At 39.3% G+C, this 16,711-nt stretch overlaps 1 protein-coding gene across 2 annotated transcripts; it reads right to left on the minus strand.

The window, feature by feature from the left end:
- Nucleotides 1–732: 732 nt before the first annotated feature.
- Nucleotides 733–16,251, minus strand: pip4p1a (phosphatidylinositol-4,5-bisphosphate 4-phosphatase 1a). 2 transcript variants are annotated; one of them, XM_089008844.1, is made up of 7 exons: nt 16,029–16,251; nt 13,464–13,657; nt 11,191–11,297; nt 10,902–11,007; nt 8,629–8,681; nt 6,652–6,742; nt 733–3,569 (listed from the first exon to the last, which is right to left on the minus strand). In XM_089008844.1, the coding sequence occupies exons 1-7, from the start codon at nt 16,144–16,146 to the stop codon at nt 3,426–3,428; spliced, it is 813 nt and encodes a 270-aa protein (XP_088864970.1). In that variant the 5' UTR covers nt 16,147–16,251; the 3' UTR covers nt 733–3,425. The 2 variants fall into 2 exon arrangements, with proteins under 2 accessions (XP_088864970.1, XP_088864971.1); XM_089008845.1 differs by lacking the exon at nt 733–3,569 and adding an exon at nt 4,066–5,822.
- Nucleotides 16,252–16,711: the final 460 nt, after the last annotated feature.

Raw genomic sequence — 16,711 nt, forward strand, 5'->3', positions numbered from 1 at the left:
AGAAAAACTTATCCTGTGACTGTAAAGTGACCTTGAGTTTTGAAAGGAGCTTAGAAATGAAATCTTCTTATTCCTTTCCTTTCGTCTTTTCCCTTCAAGGGGTCGCCACAAATCAGTGTCCTCCATCTTTAGAGGTTTGATCCGCATGTTTGTTTTGGCCAAGCTTTTACGTCAGATGCCTTTCCTGACACAACACTCTGTATTTATCCGGACTTGGGACCGGCACAAGAAGACATGTCCCTTTGTGGCTACAGAACAAGCAACTCGCACAGTAAAAGGCTCCCAAATACAAAATGGTAATCAGCACAGCAACATTCAAAAAAGCAAATGAAATGCATTATTATGAAACAGGCACATTGATGACAGAATTGGGTTAGCTTTTTTAGCCAACAAGCTACAGAATAGCTTTTTATAAAAACTGATAACACATCAGAGGTGTGTTTTTCAAAGAATAATATTTGCATTTTGAGCTAACAACACAGCAATATTTTACAAACGTACATTGCATAACTATCTGGAAAAGAGTGTTATTTTGAGGGCTGCTTTAGCATTTTTTGCTAACAAGGTCATACTATTATTTTATGCCTTATATAAGACATTGCTGACACACCAAGAAATTCTAATGACTTTTTGGATTACTATATGTCATGTTAGCTTCATGTGCTAACAACATACCATTCTTGAACAAATTCTGTTTTATGTGTACACATTTTGGAAAAAAAGAAGCCGCACTAGCATTTGACACATTTTTATTTGCCGGCCTGTCGGTTCACTTGATCGGTAAATCACAAACTGATCCTCAAACAGGCCGCAAAACAATTAACTGGTTTATTAAAACACAACCCAAATAACTGCACTGATTTGACAACAGATTAAAAAAACACAATTGAAAATCAATAAAACATGAAGGCTTATTCTCTCTATCAGTCATCGAGAATTCAGCGAAAAATTTAATTGAGTGTAAAAATGAATAATCATTGCAGTGTAAGGTGCTTGGTGTGTGTTTGTGAACATGTATTTGTTTGTGTGTTTTTCAGGTTGATCTGGTTAGTAGCTCCTCCCCAAACAATAAATAAATCAACAAATATGTAACAGACGTAAAAACGATCACAATTTTAGTGTTCCTTTTCCACATTCCTCAACTCTGAGTGATTGGCTTACACCAGGCATGTCCAGCTCCATGCCTGGAGGGCCACTGCCCTAGCTGTTTTCCATCTGACTCTGCTGCAACACACCTGATTCAGATGATCAGATCACCGGCTCGCCCTGAAGCGGCATCAAAACGGTCCTGATGATTTGAATCAGGTGCGTTGCTCCTGGGAGAGCTTGAAAACAGGCTGGACGGCGGCCCGTGAGGACAGACTTTGGACATCCCGGGCTTACTTACTACTTTCTGTCACAAAAGCAAAAACAAATATTTACATAAAAAAACAACAACAATGTTCTATATCATAAGGGTTGATGATGGGAGTTAGCATTGCCGTTTTTAAACGATCATAACTAAACATATAGCGATGCAAGTATGGTGAAATTTGTACGATTTCACATCTGAGCTGCTCATTTTGATGAAAATCACCACGGTAATACAATTGAAATCAATTGACGGCGAAGCCTACCTTCATTTTGCCGAACTTGAGCACAAAGCGATAGAAAGATTATGGAAAATGTGATAATTTTATGTCCCAGGAATCTTTGTATAGAAGGGCAATGGAACTGATTCATCTTGCTCTTTGCTTGATTGGCTGTATACTAATTAAAATCGATTGAAGTGGCAACAAGCCTCTCCAATGCAATTACTGTATTTTGCGGTGTATAAGGTGCACCCATAAGCCTTCTTTTTTTTTCCCAAAATATGATCCTTACATGCAGGGCCGGCTCTACCCAATTTGGTGCCCTAGGCGAGATTACATCCCGGCGCCCCCAATACAATTCAATGACAACAGCCAACTGGAGGGACTGGCGGCGTGGCGGCGCCCCTCCAGCAGATGACGCCCTAGGCGACCGCCTATATCGCCTATGTAATATTGAGTCACAGTCTCGCCAATACATTTTCCCCGTAGAAGTAGTGCGTAACCCAGCCTCTACTGTAGCGCCTTATAATGTGGTGTGTCTTATATTTGGAAACTTTTATACATTTATGTATTATATTTGGATCAAGTTTTTCATTCATTGAAGATGCGCCTTATAGTCCAGTGCGCCTTACACACCGGAAAATACTGTAATTTTCTTTTACATACAGGCAGTTAAGAAAGATTAACATAACCGCGATGAACACACAATGAAAGACAATTTTGATTTAACACCCTGCCATTTTTTTCATAAACACAATGGAACCCACTTGTGTCACATTTAGATCGTGTTTGTCATGGATGCATCCTGAACAAATTTACAAATAAAAATTACATTACATTTAAAAAAAAAAAAATCACAAATATGGTAAAGTCGATTAAACAGTCTTGTAAAAAACATAAAAGAATCCAGTCGCCTCTTTTTGTACTCGTGCTTACTATCACAATTTCTCAAAATAATTGATTGCAAAGGAGAAGCTTCAGCGAAAATGAGATGTTTCCAATCTAAATTAAGATGAGTTTTGCAAATGATTCATCTTTATATATATAAAATCATAGTTACCATGGGGATACACTCTTTATAAATGGCATCAAAGCGGAAGCTGTCCCCGTTTTAGGTCCTTTTCATGAAAACATACAGTAAACAAGTTAAAAGCGACATTGCCATTATGGTCTTTTACAATTCAGATCTTTCGTAAAAGCTCCGCCCACCCTTCACGAGTGACCTATCAGGAAGCTCTTCTCCAAGCTTGAAAAAGTTAAGGTCCCCTTGGTGGTGTGTTGATAGAAAGCGGGGATTCTACTCTACACTTCAGAAAGAGATGAGCTATTACAGTTGATGGAAAAAAACGTTTTCTTTTTGCGTTATTTTAGTAATAGTAAATAAAGCTGTTGGGACCTTCAAGAATCACTTTTTGTCTTGTAAAAATTGCTAGCTAGCTTCAGAAAACTTTAGGCTGTCGCAATCCGGAATTTTGGGATCAACCGTTTTGTTTATGCTCCAAAATTCTTTCAATTAGCGTCATTTTTTGAGGATCAAAGTCGATCCTCTGGGGCTTGGGAAGGGGGGAATTTTCGCACGCGTTGAAACACTTGAAATGCATCCTTCATCCTTTTGATTCACAAATGCGGCATAGCCATCAATGTCGCTGGTTTGGAAAATGCTAAATGCTTCATTCAAGGCGCGAAAATAACAAAGCTGGGACGGGCGGGCAAGATGGCAGGAAATGTGTACAGCAAGTAGCCACATGACAGTAAAATAAATATTTCTTATCTTGTGGTTTTAAAGCCATTCACTGGGCTGGCCATTTTGGGAAATGGTTGGGAGGAAAGTGAAGAGTTAGGCTTTGAGGGTGTCTATGTGAAACTCTGGAAAGGCTGGCTGACCCGCATGCAGGCCCAGTAGAAGGCCCGCGCCAGAGTCACCAACACCAGAAGCAGGAGAACGGCCCATGAGGCATAGATGCCAGGGTAAGTTTCAGCCTTCAGCCACGTGCCAGCCTAAAGAGATAAGGGTGTCATGTCATGAAGATGCCCGTACTGACCCCCCCCCACCCAAAAAAAAAGTCAAAAGAAGTTAAGCAAGGAAGACAAAGAAGGTCCGTTTTTGTAGTTGCCACATTAGGGTGATTGCTGACCATTTCCAGTCAATAGCCTTTTCGAGATTGTTAATGAATTAAACAAGTGAACAAACAAACACATACACATTTAAATACCATAGCACACAAAAGCCTTCATTTTCTTCAAAAGATGACCCCCGGTGCCTAACACTCCGGTGCGCCTTATTCACCAGAAAATACGGTACATTAAAAAATTAACTGTTTGGCATGAGCACAGCTAAATTTAAGATCGGCCTCTGCTGTGAGCGAGGGCAATTATAGTTAGTTAACAAAAACTATTGAAATAATTGAAACTAAGATTGGGATTAAAAAAACATTCTGGAATGAAAAATACATCATTTGAATATATATATATATTTTTAAATACAGACAGGAATCGAAAACCACAACCTCGACTAAAATACAATAGCGAAAATGTCCATTCTCATCTTTGTGAAGGAATACAAGACACAAGCTTTTGCGGGTCACTTTAATGACATTTATTTGCTATTGATGTGCATCCAGACTGAAGGAGGTCATTTGAGAATTTTAGTGTACTTTAGCCCACAACCGCAATTGGCTGCCACACAACGATTCACCATCGCGTTACCTGACGTTTTCCTTCTAATTTCGCAACCAACATGGTGTTTTCAGACCAAACAAAGTAGCGCAAAATGCATTGTGTGTCGCTTTCTCGGTCAGGAGCGTTCCCGCTGAGACGTCACTTCTGGCATCGGCATCAACTCAAAAACAACAAGACTTCATGAATATTCAGCGCAAGTTTTAAAACATAAAATCTAGCTATATGCGGTGGAATATTTGTAAAATGCGCTCAGTAGAAGTCATTTGAAGTGATTTGACAAATTATGGACGCAACTTGTCGGGAGTGTCGGTTGTCCTTTAAGAGTCATGCTATATTAAACAACTGAGTTGTGTGCACCACCTGCTGGCGGAGATTTTATAGCAAACTGACAGGACATCTGTTTTAGATTACTGTGCCACACGGACGCCCATGTTCAGTTGACGTCATCATCTTAGGTGTCAGTTGTCCTTCAAAGACATTCTTTTTAAATTTTGTACTTGACATATATTATGAAAAATAACAAACGTGCTTTCAACGCAATTAAAACCGACCGATAAAAAGTCTAAATAAAATAGAAACGAGCTACAGTGATACCTCGGCTTACGAACTTAATAGGTTCCCAGACAGAGTGTGTTAGGCGAAAAGTGTGTATCCCAAAAAATAATTTCACATGGGAAACTATTAAAATGAGAATAATCCATTTCCAGGTCCCCATAAAACATAATTCTCTACTTTCTAATTATTTAAGCCTTAAAAGTACACAAAAAAGGTATATTTTGTGTACTTTTAAGGTTTAATTTTGTATAATAAATGTGCTATGGTATTATAATTAAATAAATGAACAGTACTTTATAATAAAGTAGTTTTATTTGCCTTTATGATAGTTGTTGATGGCTTGATGCAATGGAGTGGCCGGTTTCATCAGTATTAAACACTACCGTTCCATGCGCACCAAATCCAGCAGACATTTAAACAGCTTCTTCCCCCAAGCCATTAACTCTTTGAACAGTAGCCAAAATTGAACTGTATAATGCCGCTTTGCAATTTTTTGATGATGATACTAGTGCAGCGTGTTTGACCGGAAACAAATTCCTTGTGTGTTCTACATACTTGGCAATAAAGATGATCCTGATTCTGATGAGGAACGTAGCCTTCTTCTTTCACCATCTTGAGGAATGATCTCTTGTAGGTGCTTTCTCTGCGATAATTTCACCTCGTCCCTCATCAATTGTCTTCTGTTCAGCTGGGTTGATAACTTGTTGCATCAAGTGTACAGATGACTTGTGCGGGTTATTTGTGGAGCCTGATTGATGGGATATTTTAACCTTGCAGTCTACACTCTGCCTTTGTTTGTTTATCAAAGTTGGACCAAGTCCAAATGTCACTGTTTCCTATCCATTTTCTCTCTCTCTGTCGTCTGCCTTTCTCTTTCATGCGTTCTTGACCAATCATGTGGCTTTAACTGAAGACTGGTGGCGGGGAATAGGGAACAAAAAAAAGTCGGCTGCCACTTCCTTATGAGAACGGGCTCGTTCGTGAACGACATCACTATTGTGGCGCTCCGTGTGTATCCTGAAAAATAGTCCGTACATTTTCATAAATTTAACGTTCGGAAACCGAAACGTTTGTAAGCCTAGGGGTTCGGAAACCGAGGTATCACTATATAATGAAAAATACTATTTCGTACTGTGGTTGTGAGTAGAGGAGCCCCCCCAAAAAAACAGGTTAAAAAAAGTCTGACTTATTTTTATCTCAAATTTAGATGATTTTGTCATTGCCATGGGTGCTTCAAACTAATCCTACATTGTTGACATTTTCAGACTTCAGCTGCATTTTTCGTTCCAAAAGGACTTTGACTGAGCACAAGGGGACTTCAGTGTGTTTATCAAGTCCAATTGGAAGGCTCAGCACTAAAACTCCATTTGATGATGGAACTAAACGCAGTACAGCTGTTCTGCTCTTACAGTGACGATTATGGATATGATTTTAAAGCACATTTCAATTAGAGTTGTGGAGTTGGAAGCTGCATTGCGTCAGCAGCATGGGAGCTGGGGGGGGGGGATACAACACATCAGCGCCTTTGTGCTCCTTTAGCGGCCTCTGCTGGCAATCAAAAAGAATGCATTCAACTATTTCCATTTGTTGGGCTTTTTCTCGTCAGACTGGAATAAAATATGGCGTTTTGTTTATTGTTTGATTTTTGTTTGTTTGTTCATCCTGTCAGCCATTTTAACACTTTTTTTCCACGTCTGTGATATTAAAAACATAAGGAATTAAACACCAGATTCCCTCAACATATCTTGTCCAAATTTGCTAAGATGAGACACCGTTTTAGAAAGGCAAAGTTCATCATCGAAATAAAGTAGCATACACTTTGGCATGACCACGTCATTTTACTCACAATCAGACCAGCAGTCGAGATACAGAACAGCAAGCAAAGCAGAAAGCACCACAAGCTCCGCCTCCTGGGATACCGCTGACCAATGGAGGAGCTGTGAGGGTGACAATCAAGTTGAAGATCTTTGCAAAATTGATTCTTCCATGATTATTATTTAAAAATATGGTTGTTATTGTTCTGGGATAACAATACAATGATCTTATCTGTGCAAAACAGACATTTGGGCAGTACAGCCCCGTCCCCATACCCCCCTTTAGAAAAAAAAAAAAAAAAAAAAAAAACAATTGGACAGATTCTTCAATGGGGCTGAAGATAATGGAGCATTCAAATTAACTTGCAAACGTCAGGCACTGCAAAAGGAAAAGTGCAGCACAATGTCACATAATGTTGCTGTTATAAGACCCCGAGACTACTGGAATGCACACTTAACATATGCCATGTGTAAAATAAGAAATGTTAGTTGTAAAATCCACATAGAAAAAAAAGATTAGACAAAACAGATGGAGAAATACAAATATATTAAATAACATCAGAAATTTTTTTAAAAAATGAGAAAGACAATTAGCTCATTCACTGCCATTCACAAATTTATTTGGGAATTGAAAATATGGCGTAGAGCGCCATCCCGAAATTTGTTCGGGTTTTGTTTTTTTCTTGCTTGGGTGTTGATAAAGTTTTTCCCTTACACATGGGGGCAGCATTTCCCTTTTACAATGTTAGTGCTTTGTTGCAGCTTCAGCTGTTGTTTAAGCTCTATAATATAGAGCAGGGGTGCTCTATTCATCGATCGCGATCGACCTGCCTTATCTCCAAGGTACAATTGGTAGATCACATGACAAGGTAATGTCACATTGTCATGAACTGACGCTATACAAATAAAGTTGAGTTGTTTAAAAAAACATGACGTCAGCTTATCAGCCATCCCTTAACTTGATTGACACACCGGACAACCAATCGGATGACTTCTCATTATTAGGTATACTGCGTGCTCATACAACGCAAAGTTAACAAGCTAGTCATGAGTTACATGCTAATTTTTCACTCGTTTTTTTTCCTCTTAAACGTAAAATATGGTATAAAAATAAGTGGGGCAGCTGGAACATGTAGGAAGAAAAAAATGTATCCTTTTCATATGGAATGGGAGGGGGACTTTTTTTCTCATGATGACATTTTCGAAGTGCGTTTGTATCGTCTGCCAGTTATCAGAGTGAACTCAGGTAATGGAAAAAATGGACATCATTATGTTGTGTTATGCAACATATGCGGGTATACATCAATATATGTACGTTACAAGAATACTCGATATATTTCTCAATAAATATAATGTGTTGATCATTTTGACTTGTTATTTCAAAAGTAGCTCGCATGATGAAAAAGTGTGAACACCCCTGATATAGAGTATAGAAAACCAATATGTATGTATTGACTTGTATTTTGGACAGCCGCCCTCATTTCAAGCTCATATAACTCCAGACCCATATAATTAGGAATGAACCCTTCTTTCGGATGAAAGTAGAGAGTCTAAGCTTTCTGTATTGAATGTTTATGGAGTCCAAAAACTCCATATTCTGTAGGTCCTGGAATTGCAGTGACAATGACAATTACCTTGACATTGGAGAGGACACATTTTTGCATGTCTAGCAGTGAGTACGTTAGAAAAAAAATACAAACTATTGATAAAAATGGCAAAAATGTACCAAAATTAAGAACAAATGTAAACTTCAAATATGAAATTATTTTAAAAACATTAGATATAAAATAATAGATAAACATTAAAAAATACATAAAAACAAAAACAGGTAAAGTAAAAAATGTGAGGAATGGACAAAAATATTTGGGAGTTTAAAAAAATTAAAATATTTCATAAAGACAAATATATGAGAAAAAGAAAAAAATAATACAAGCAAAGCTAGTTCAACAATATTAGGAACACAACTAAAATAATTCTAGAAAAGGAAAAAAAGAAGAAGAACTACTCACACTTTCCTGCAATGCGGGCATCTGGCCAACGTGCGATCTGTGAACTCTGTCCACTGCAAGCACAAAGCATTCCGTCAATCAATTTTGTTTTCCTTACACTGCATCTTTTCTTGATGATTTCAAGTCGGTCTGGTTGTTTTGACACAAAGGTGTCATCTGCAGTACAGTATATATACACATGAAGATAGAAACCATCCAGACTTTCTGTGTTAACAGTGCTTGCATTGGCGGAGTAATCTGTCACCTTCCATGGTAAAAAAAAATGAGGCTTTTAAAAGAGTCCGGTTCAATGATGAAGCATTATATCAGTTTAGATCGAGATGAATGCTCATTGGTGTCAGTGGAAATGTTAGCAAGTATTGGCTCGCTAATTACGCAGTAGGGAGAAAAAAAAAGGCAGAGGTCTTTTCGCGGTAGCTTGGAGGCCGTTAAATTAAGGACTCGAGGAGCCGCGGGGACTCGTGGACGATAAATTGCTGCGTAAATGAGAAGGAACCATGGTGTTTAGCAGACTTTATACAACTGGGGGGCATCCGGAGAAAATGCTAAAAAGAGAGGTAGACGTGTTCGAGGAACAAGTACACATAGCAATTGTTCTTCATTTGCATGTGCAGCACAGACAAGTTTATCAGCCCATCGGTGACAAAGAGATCACACGACTGTGCAGATTACAACTTGTGTTCCCTACCAAAGCAGGCACAGGCCGTCTGACTTTTTATTACCTCCACCAAGGATGTAGTCACTTTTGCATTGCAATTGGGTTTGTTTGTAAGATGACGCAAAAATACAGGCACTCCCCTACTTACGAACATTCAAGTTACGAACAACGGTACATACAAACATTTTTGTAGTAACTTTTGTAGTATTCTCTCCAGTTGTACATATACATATCTTTATAGAGCATATATTTAATTAAATGCTTCTTTTTCAGTACAAACCAATACAGGTTACTTATACAAGCCTTAAAGGACAACCGACGTCACTTTTTTGTTTCCTAACTGACATCAGGGAAACGTTTCATAGCATCTAAAATACCCAAAACACGCAGTATGATATTTTGAGTCAAATGCAAAACACCAATAAAAATGACTTAAAGTGTCTAAAAAGTACTTGAATTTGAAACCGGAAGTGGCCAGTTTCAGAAGGTCCCGCCCCCATGTTCGTGGTGTCACGGCAAGACGTCTTGCCTTGCTCGAGAATCAAAACAATGGCTTCAGATTCGGAGCATATGCTTTCTTCTTACACATCCAGTTATGAATAGGATTCAAATAGTTCTGAAGAAGAAAGCATACATGTTTGCAATCGATTAAATAATTTATTCCGTGTCATTTTGAGGCATCAGGGGTGGGAATTGTCGCACCCAAAAAAGGCAGAAAATGGCGACAAAGCCGTGTAAGGAATTAATGAACCCGTTTCCACAGGCTGATTAATTCCTTACATGGAGCTTTGTCGCCCTCTTCTGCCTCTTTTTGGTCCTACATGACGTTTTCAGACCAAAGTACAGCAAAATGCATTGATGTGATGGAAGGACTGCTACAATGTGTCCTTTTTCGGTCAGGGGCATTCCTTTAGTGACGTAGGGTGAGGAGTCGTCACCAACTCAAAAATAAGACTTCCGGAATATTCAGTGCGAGTCTTAAAAGGTAAAATATAGCTATATGCGGTGGAATCTTTGTAAAATATGCTCAGTAGAAGTCATTTGAAGCCATTTTACAAATTATGGACACAACTTGTCCAGAGACGTCGGTTGTCCTTTAAACATACTTGTATAAATTTTAAACATACTAATATACTGTAAGCCTTAAATATACTGTACATTCCATACAAAATATAGCACTGAAGCAACTTACGAAAAAATAGACCTCATGAACGACCGTTCGGATGGTATCTCGTCGCAAGTTGTGGAACGTCTGTAACCTCTGGGGAGTCTCTATAGTTTGGTGTAAATGCAGATTTAAGCATGGTAGGTTATTTCAACACTGTGTGGTGTGTTTGTGAGAGTGAAAGGCTACGTGTGGCCTGCAATTGGCTGGCAAGCAAGTTCAGGATGTCTTCTTTTCTTTCAGGTGCGCCTTACAGTGCAGAAAATACAGTATTTATATATTATATTTGGAAGACTTGTTTCATTCATTGGGGGTGTGCCTTATAGACCGGAAAATACGGTATTTATATTTTGGGGAGAAAAATTATGATTTGCTAAGTTAACTCACATAATGAAGCGAACCAAATGAGAACCAAAGTGTTTGAGAAAGGATAATGCAGTGGGGGCGTACCAGGAAAGTGTTGCTGCAATGTCCACAGGAGACGCGGGCCCCGGCGGGCTGAGGGTCAGGACTGGCTGGACCGGGATGGACCGGACCCAGGTTAATTATTCGCTTACTGCAAGCAAACACACACACACACAGACAATAAGACACCAATAGAGAAAAAAGAATTCCGCTTGTCATTCTGCCTGTCTCACATACTGACATATCCACGCACGCACTGTATAATGTCACTTTCTTTCAGAAATATTTTAGCCCTCGAACACACAGTGCCTCATGGAGTGTGTCATGCAAGTACCAGTAGGGCCTCGGACACGCAATTCGCTGGGAGGTGACTTTGCAGATGAGCAGGCAGTTGCAAGGACAGCGTACGTACTTCTTCCCCGCCGGCGCATTCTTGATGGGCTGCACACGGAAAAAAAAAAAATCGACACTTCAAAATGGACATCACAATCACAAGCATCCTATATGCAGGCTGAGCCATGTGGTTTGACGGGTCTTTTTAGCTTCAATTGTTAAACATGTGAAATGTTATTTTCACAATGTGTCAAGAAAGAAAAAACATTTTGTACAGTATTTCTGTTGGGAGAAAGCAGGATTTTTAGACTGCGGAGTCTTAGGCTGGGCTATGTCTGTTTAAGGCTATCGATATTCTCGGGAGTCGGAAAAAATATCGATATAACCGGACTATCGATATATCCGATCCTGCGGCATGTAAATTTTCTCCTTGCGTTCATAGAAATAGTATCGTAATAAGCAGTACTATCGATATAACCGATATCGATATAACGAGACTTTACTGTATGTTTAAAGGACAACCGACGCCTCCGGACAAGTTGTGTCCATAATTTGTAAAATCACTTCAAATGACTTCTATGGAGCGTATTTTACAAAGATTACACGGCATATAGCTATATTTTACCTTTTAAGACTCGCGCTGAATATTCAGGAAGTCTTGTTTTTGAGTTGATGACGATGCCTGACGTGACGTCACGTCTGGAACGCCCCGGACCGAGAGAGCAACACACAATGCATTTTGGGTACTTTGTTTGGCCTGAAAACTTTGTGTTGATGGCGAAATTAGAAGGAAAAACATAAATAACTCAATGGTGAATCGTTGTGTGTTGCACCAAGACTACTATTTGATACTAGTTGACACAAATTTCTAGCAGAAAAATCAGCTAATTTCCATCGGAGCTTGGGCGCCATCTTTTGCATTTTCTGGGATGCTACATTGCAGTCCAGGCGCCTCAAAATGAGACTTCTTTAATCGATTGCAAACATTTATGCTTTCCTCTTCAGAACGACGATCCCCATGTGACGTCACATTTGGAACACCCCTGACCGAGAAAGCGACACACAATGCATTTTGCGTTACTTTGTTTGGTCTGAAAACTTCGTGTTGATGGCGAAATTAGAAGGAAAACACATAAATGACGCGATGGTGAATCATTGTGTGTTGCACCAAGACTACTATTTGATATTCGCTGACACAAATTCCCAGCAGACAAATCAGCCCATTTGCAACAGAGCTTGGGCGGCCATCTTTTGCATTTTCTGGGACGCTACACTTCAGTCCAGATGCCATTGATGGCTCGAATTGATATGACTCCTTTAATCGATTGCAACATTTATGCTTTCCTCTTCAGAACTATTTGAATCATATTCATAACTGGATGAGTAACAAGAAAGCATCTTCTCCGAATCTGAAGCCATTGTTTTGATTCTCGAGCAAGGCAAGACGTCTTGGCGTTACACCACGAACAAGGGGGCGGGACCTTCTGAAAATCACCATTTCCGTTGTCATTTTGAAGTCGTTTTGGGACACTAACATTTTTATTGGTGTTTTGCCTTTGACTAAAAATATCAGCCTGCGTGTTTTGGGTATTTTAGATGCTATAAAACGTTTTTCTGATGTCAGTTAGGAAACAAAAAAATGGTGTCGGTTGTCCTTTAAATAAAACCCAACTGAGATTGAGTGAGACACTTTTAGCGGCATGTTTTTTTCACCAGCTCTGCTAGGGCTGTATTACTAACGTAATGCCGCATCACAGGCAATGTTTTCAAAGAAAAGTTAATGTATATTATTTTCTGTGTACCATCTTTCTTTATTAACATGCGGCTTATAGACAGGTGCGGTTTATGTATGTACAAAATGTTTTTTCTTTAAAATGTACTGGGTGAGCTTAATAATCAAGTGCGCTCTTTAGTGCGGAAATTACGGTAGTTATGATAAATTAATCAATTATGGAATAAGAAATACTGTACTTTAAAAAAAAACGAATTCATATTCTTAAGTTATAATGTTTAGGAAACAACAATATGACTGCAGACCCAGTTCGTTTGTTTTGCTTTTAGTTAGACCCCGCCCCTACCCCACAAGTAGTAGTGAAGTGAATGAGTCAAGGAGGTTGAACTACTTGAATTAAGTACACTTCAAGAAGCTTTTTACAATGGCGACAGTCTGAGCCAGGATGGATTAATTGACTTTACATTATTCTCAATGAAACCAGTAAGACGCATTAGCGACATAGATTTTTCTTGCGGGAGGTGGGGAGGAGGGGCACGTACCGTGGCCTCATTGCAAACGCCGCACTTGACCACGTGCTGGTGGATTTTTCCTTCCACTGAGATGAGACTCTGGCACACCCGGCAGCTGATGACAGGAGCGCTGCCGCTCTCAGGCGAAGTGAGCGGGGAGTACGGAGGCGGGTCCTCGCCCAGGAGTACCGACGGCTGCGTAGGGCTGGGGAAAGGTGGGAAGCCTCAATTGGGGGAAAAATAAAAACAGTTTAATTATGATAAATTTGTCAAATTCATCCAGTTCACTTCCTCCCAACATTCGTAACATCAATTCTCTTCCCACCTTCAAGTCCCATCTCAAAACCCATCTATTTAAAATTGCATTTTCTGTATAACTCTCTCTCTCTCTTGTTTCTATTTATAATTTTAGTTTATTTATTGTATTCTATTTGTGATGGTATTTTAGTTGTGACTGTAAAGAGTCCTTTAGAACTTTGAAAGGCGCTTAAAATGTAATGTATTGTTATTATTGTTATTATTATTATAAATTACACGTGGAGTGATTTACCACACGGGTTTAAAAATCAGTACAGTATCTATTTGTTACTGAATTAAAAACAATAAAACTGACACCATAGAAGTAATTGGTACAGTAAAGTCTCGTTATATGGATATTCTCGGGAGTCGGAAAAAATATCGATATAACCAGACTATCGATATATCCGATCCTGCGGCATGTAAAATTTCTCCTTGCGTTCATAGAAATGGTATCGTAATAAGCAGTACTATCGATATAACCGATATCAATATAACGAGACTTTACTGCATTTAATATTTTGCACACAGACCAGCATTCTACTTGTATTACAACTTATTACTGATAAACATTTTTTTGGGGATTGGTTGGTCTTGTGAAATAAAATGTTACCTCCCTCTCTTCTTTTACATTTTTTTTAACATGACATTTAGTCTTGCCATTTCACAACTTTATCTGCGGAAGTCATCGAAATACTTTGTGTTTTTAATATTTCAACTTTGTTGTAGCAGAATTACACTGTTTTTAATCAATCAAACGTTCTTATTCCTCGTACATTACCACAACTTCTTGTTAAGTTGCACAGAGTATTTATTCTCTCAAAATGTAAACTTTATTCTTGTAAAGGTACATTTTTGCTCATAATACAAGGGCTTATTTCATGCAATTCCACCAATTGGTTCTCGAAAAAATAACTACATAAATTGTAGTAAACAGGAATGCCAAACAATGGTTTTTGTGCAACAGGGCTGTAAGGGAAAAAAACAAGTCTACATTCCCATGACAAGAGACCTCCTTATGATTAACAAGCTAATAAGATTTGGTCTCGAGTTCTGCTTTCTGAAAGCCGCTTTTGGAAGTAAAACACTCCTGGAATGCTGGGATGGAAATCAAACCCATCAAGCGGCGTGATATGCATTGGATTGGATTTGGATTTGCCTTTATTAGTCTCACACTGGAGAAATTTACATTTCACAGCAGCAAAGTTATGAAAGAAATGAAAGTAGAAAAGCAAAACACAGACATGACATGACGTATAATATTGCTTTATATTACTAACTGGATCAAAATGAGATATTTGAATGCTGAAATATCCAATTAGACGAACCTTTATAATAAAATTAAACATTACATGGATGTGACATGTTCTCAGTAATCGAGCACTCATTGGCCAGAGCTGAGCTTGACACCGAGCTGCGCCGTGTGACAGGACGGCTCAATCAAAGACGCTGCACACATTGAAATAGCTCATTAAAGTTAATTATGGTGCGATGCTAAGCTCTTCAAATGCCACCAGAATTTGCTATATAAACCATAGCGAAGTCGCCTGAAAGATGAGCTGCGAAATTGACGTTTAACTAGCATTATAAATCGCTTTAAGCCGGAAAACGGTCTTAGAAAGCTAGGAAGGATTCGCGCATTCAGACTGTTTGCATTTAACGACGTTGAGTGAATGTTGTTGCTTTTGGTAGCTAATTTGGTTAGAAATTAGTTGATATTCGTTGGACAACATGAGAGGACGAAGGTTATAAATTGACAGCTACTTGACATTTGAACGCAACCTCTTCCTCATCGGCCCCTCACTGGCCAGAAAGACGCTTGGACCCGCCTTTTACCCACCATTCGATTGGACGCAGAAGGTGTCAATCAAAACAGGTGTTTCTCGCCGTTGCCAACCAGTGAACCAGCACAATTAGCTCAATTGTATTCAAACTCAAGGGCAATAAGTGTATAAAATGCAACTAATATATTTTACATGAATCGGAACATAATCGTTGCGACAATACGTCGCTAATTTGTCGCTCAGCGATCATTTTCTCTTGCTAATAACCAGCTCAAGTGCCATTGCAAAAGAGCTGTTCGCTGTGTAGTGGCCCCGATGCGTTCAGGTCCTTACAGGAAAAATACAGCCAAAACAACATTTCACTCTCCTCTAGCTACAGTCTCAACCTATATATTCTCACGGGATACAAACAAGCACGATTCGCCGGTTCTCCGTCACCAAACTGGCAGTTAGCATCGTGCTAGTCGGGTTGGAGGATGGGGAGCGCGATGGCTGCGTCGAGGAGGGTACTCACTTTGCGGCTTGCCGCCCACACCGTAGGGTCCCGCACCCGGCGATAGGCCGCCGTTGCCACTGCCCGGTGCGCCATCGCCCAGATCGGACAGGAGCGGGGACCTCTCGCCATCCGCCATGCCGAGAGCGTGAGCAAGCCTGGAACGGAGGGAGAGAGGGAGGGAGGAAGAGGCCGACAGCGCTTTCTTCCGCTAGTGTGAATTGTAATGTAGTGTGGGAAATGCAAACGTCACGTGGCCGCTGCTCTGCGATGACTGCGCATGTGCACAAGCACCACAACTACAATACAATACGAGTGTTAAATTGGTTGATATATTATCAATTCAAATGCATCCATGTTTAGTCTCACAATTTGGTCGAGAGACTCCTGATTTTAACCACAATAGTTTGTAAGGTAAAACAAAAGAAAATGTAAATAATATATACTAATTGAATGTACAAATATACAATGAAAGCATTTTTTGTGTTTTATTTAATTCTAAATTACACTTTTGTAACGCTCACATTATTTTAACAAGCACCACGCAGTCGCGAGTACAAAAATCTCCCGATTTATGATTTCTGAAACTTACCATGTATGCAAATGAGTAAAGTTTCCATACAGCGAATTATTTTTAATTAAAGTTTCAAAAAGTTCTATTTGTGGAAAGAAGTTCCTTTCTTTCAAACAAATCAGTCATAAAT

The sequence above is a fragment of the Hippocampus bargibanti genome, linkage group LG11 (genome assembly GCF_051943395.1).
Source record: "Hippocampus bargibanti isolate YZ-2025 linkage group LG11, ASM5194339v1, whole genome shotgun sequence".
Taxonomy (NCBI): domain Eukaryota; kingdom Metazoa; phylum Chordata; class Actinopteri; order Syngnathiformes; family Syngnathidae; genus Hippocampus; species Hippocampus bargibanti.

Excerpts from the sequence above, each read along its gene's own strand:
- pip4p1a (XM_089008844.1), bottom strand. The coding sequence starts at position 16,146 with ATGGCGGATGGCGAGAGGTCCCCGCTCCTGTCCGATCTGGGCGATGGC. Across the intron at positions 13,658-16,028 it reads TGTGGGCGGCAAGCCGCAAA|GCTTCCCACCTTTCCCCAGC; the intron begins GTGAGTACCCTC and ends CCCCCAATTGAG. Across the intron at positions 11,008-11,190 it reads GCGTGTCCGAGGCCCTACTG|TAAGCGAATAATTAACCTGG; the intron begins GTACTTGCATGA and ends GTTTGCTTGCAG.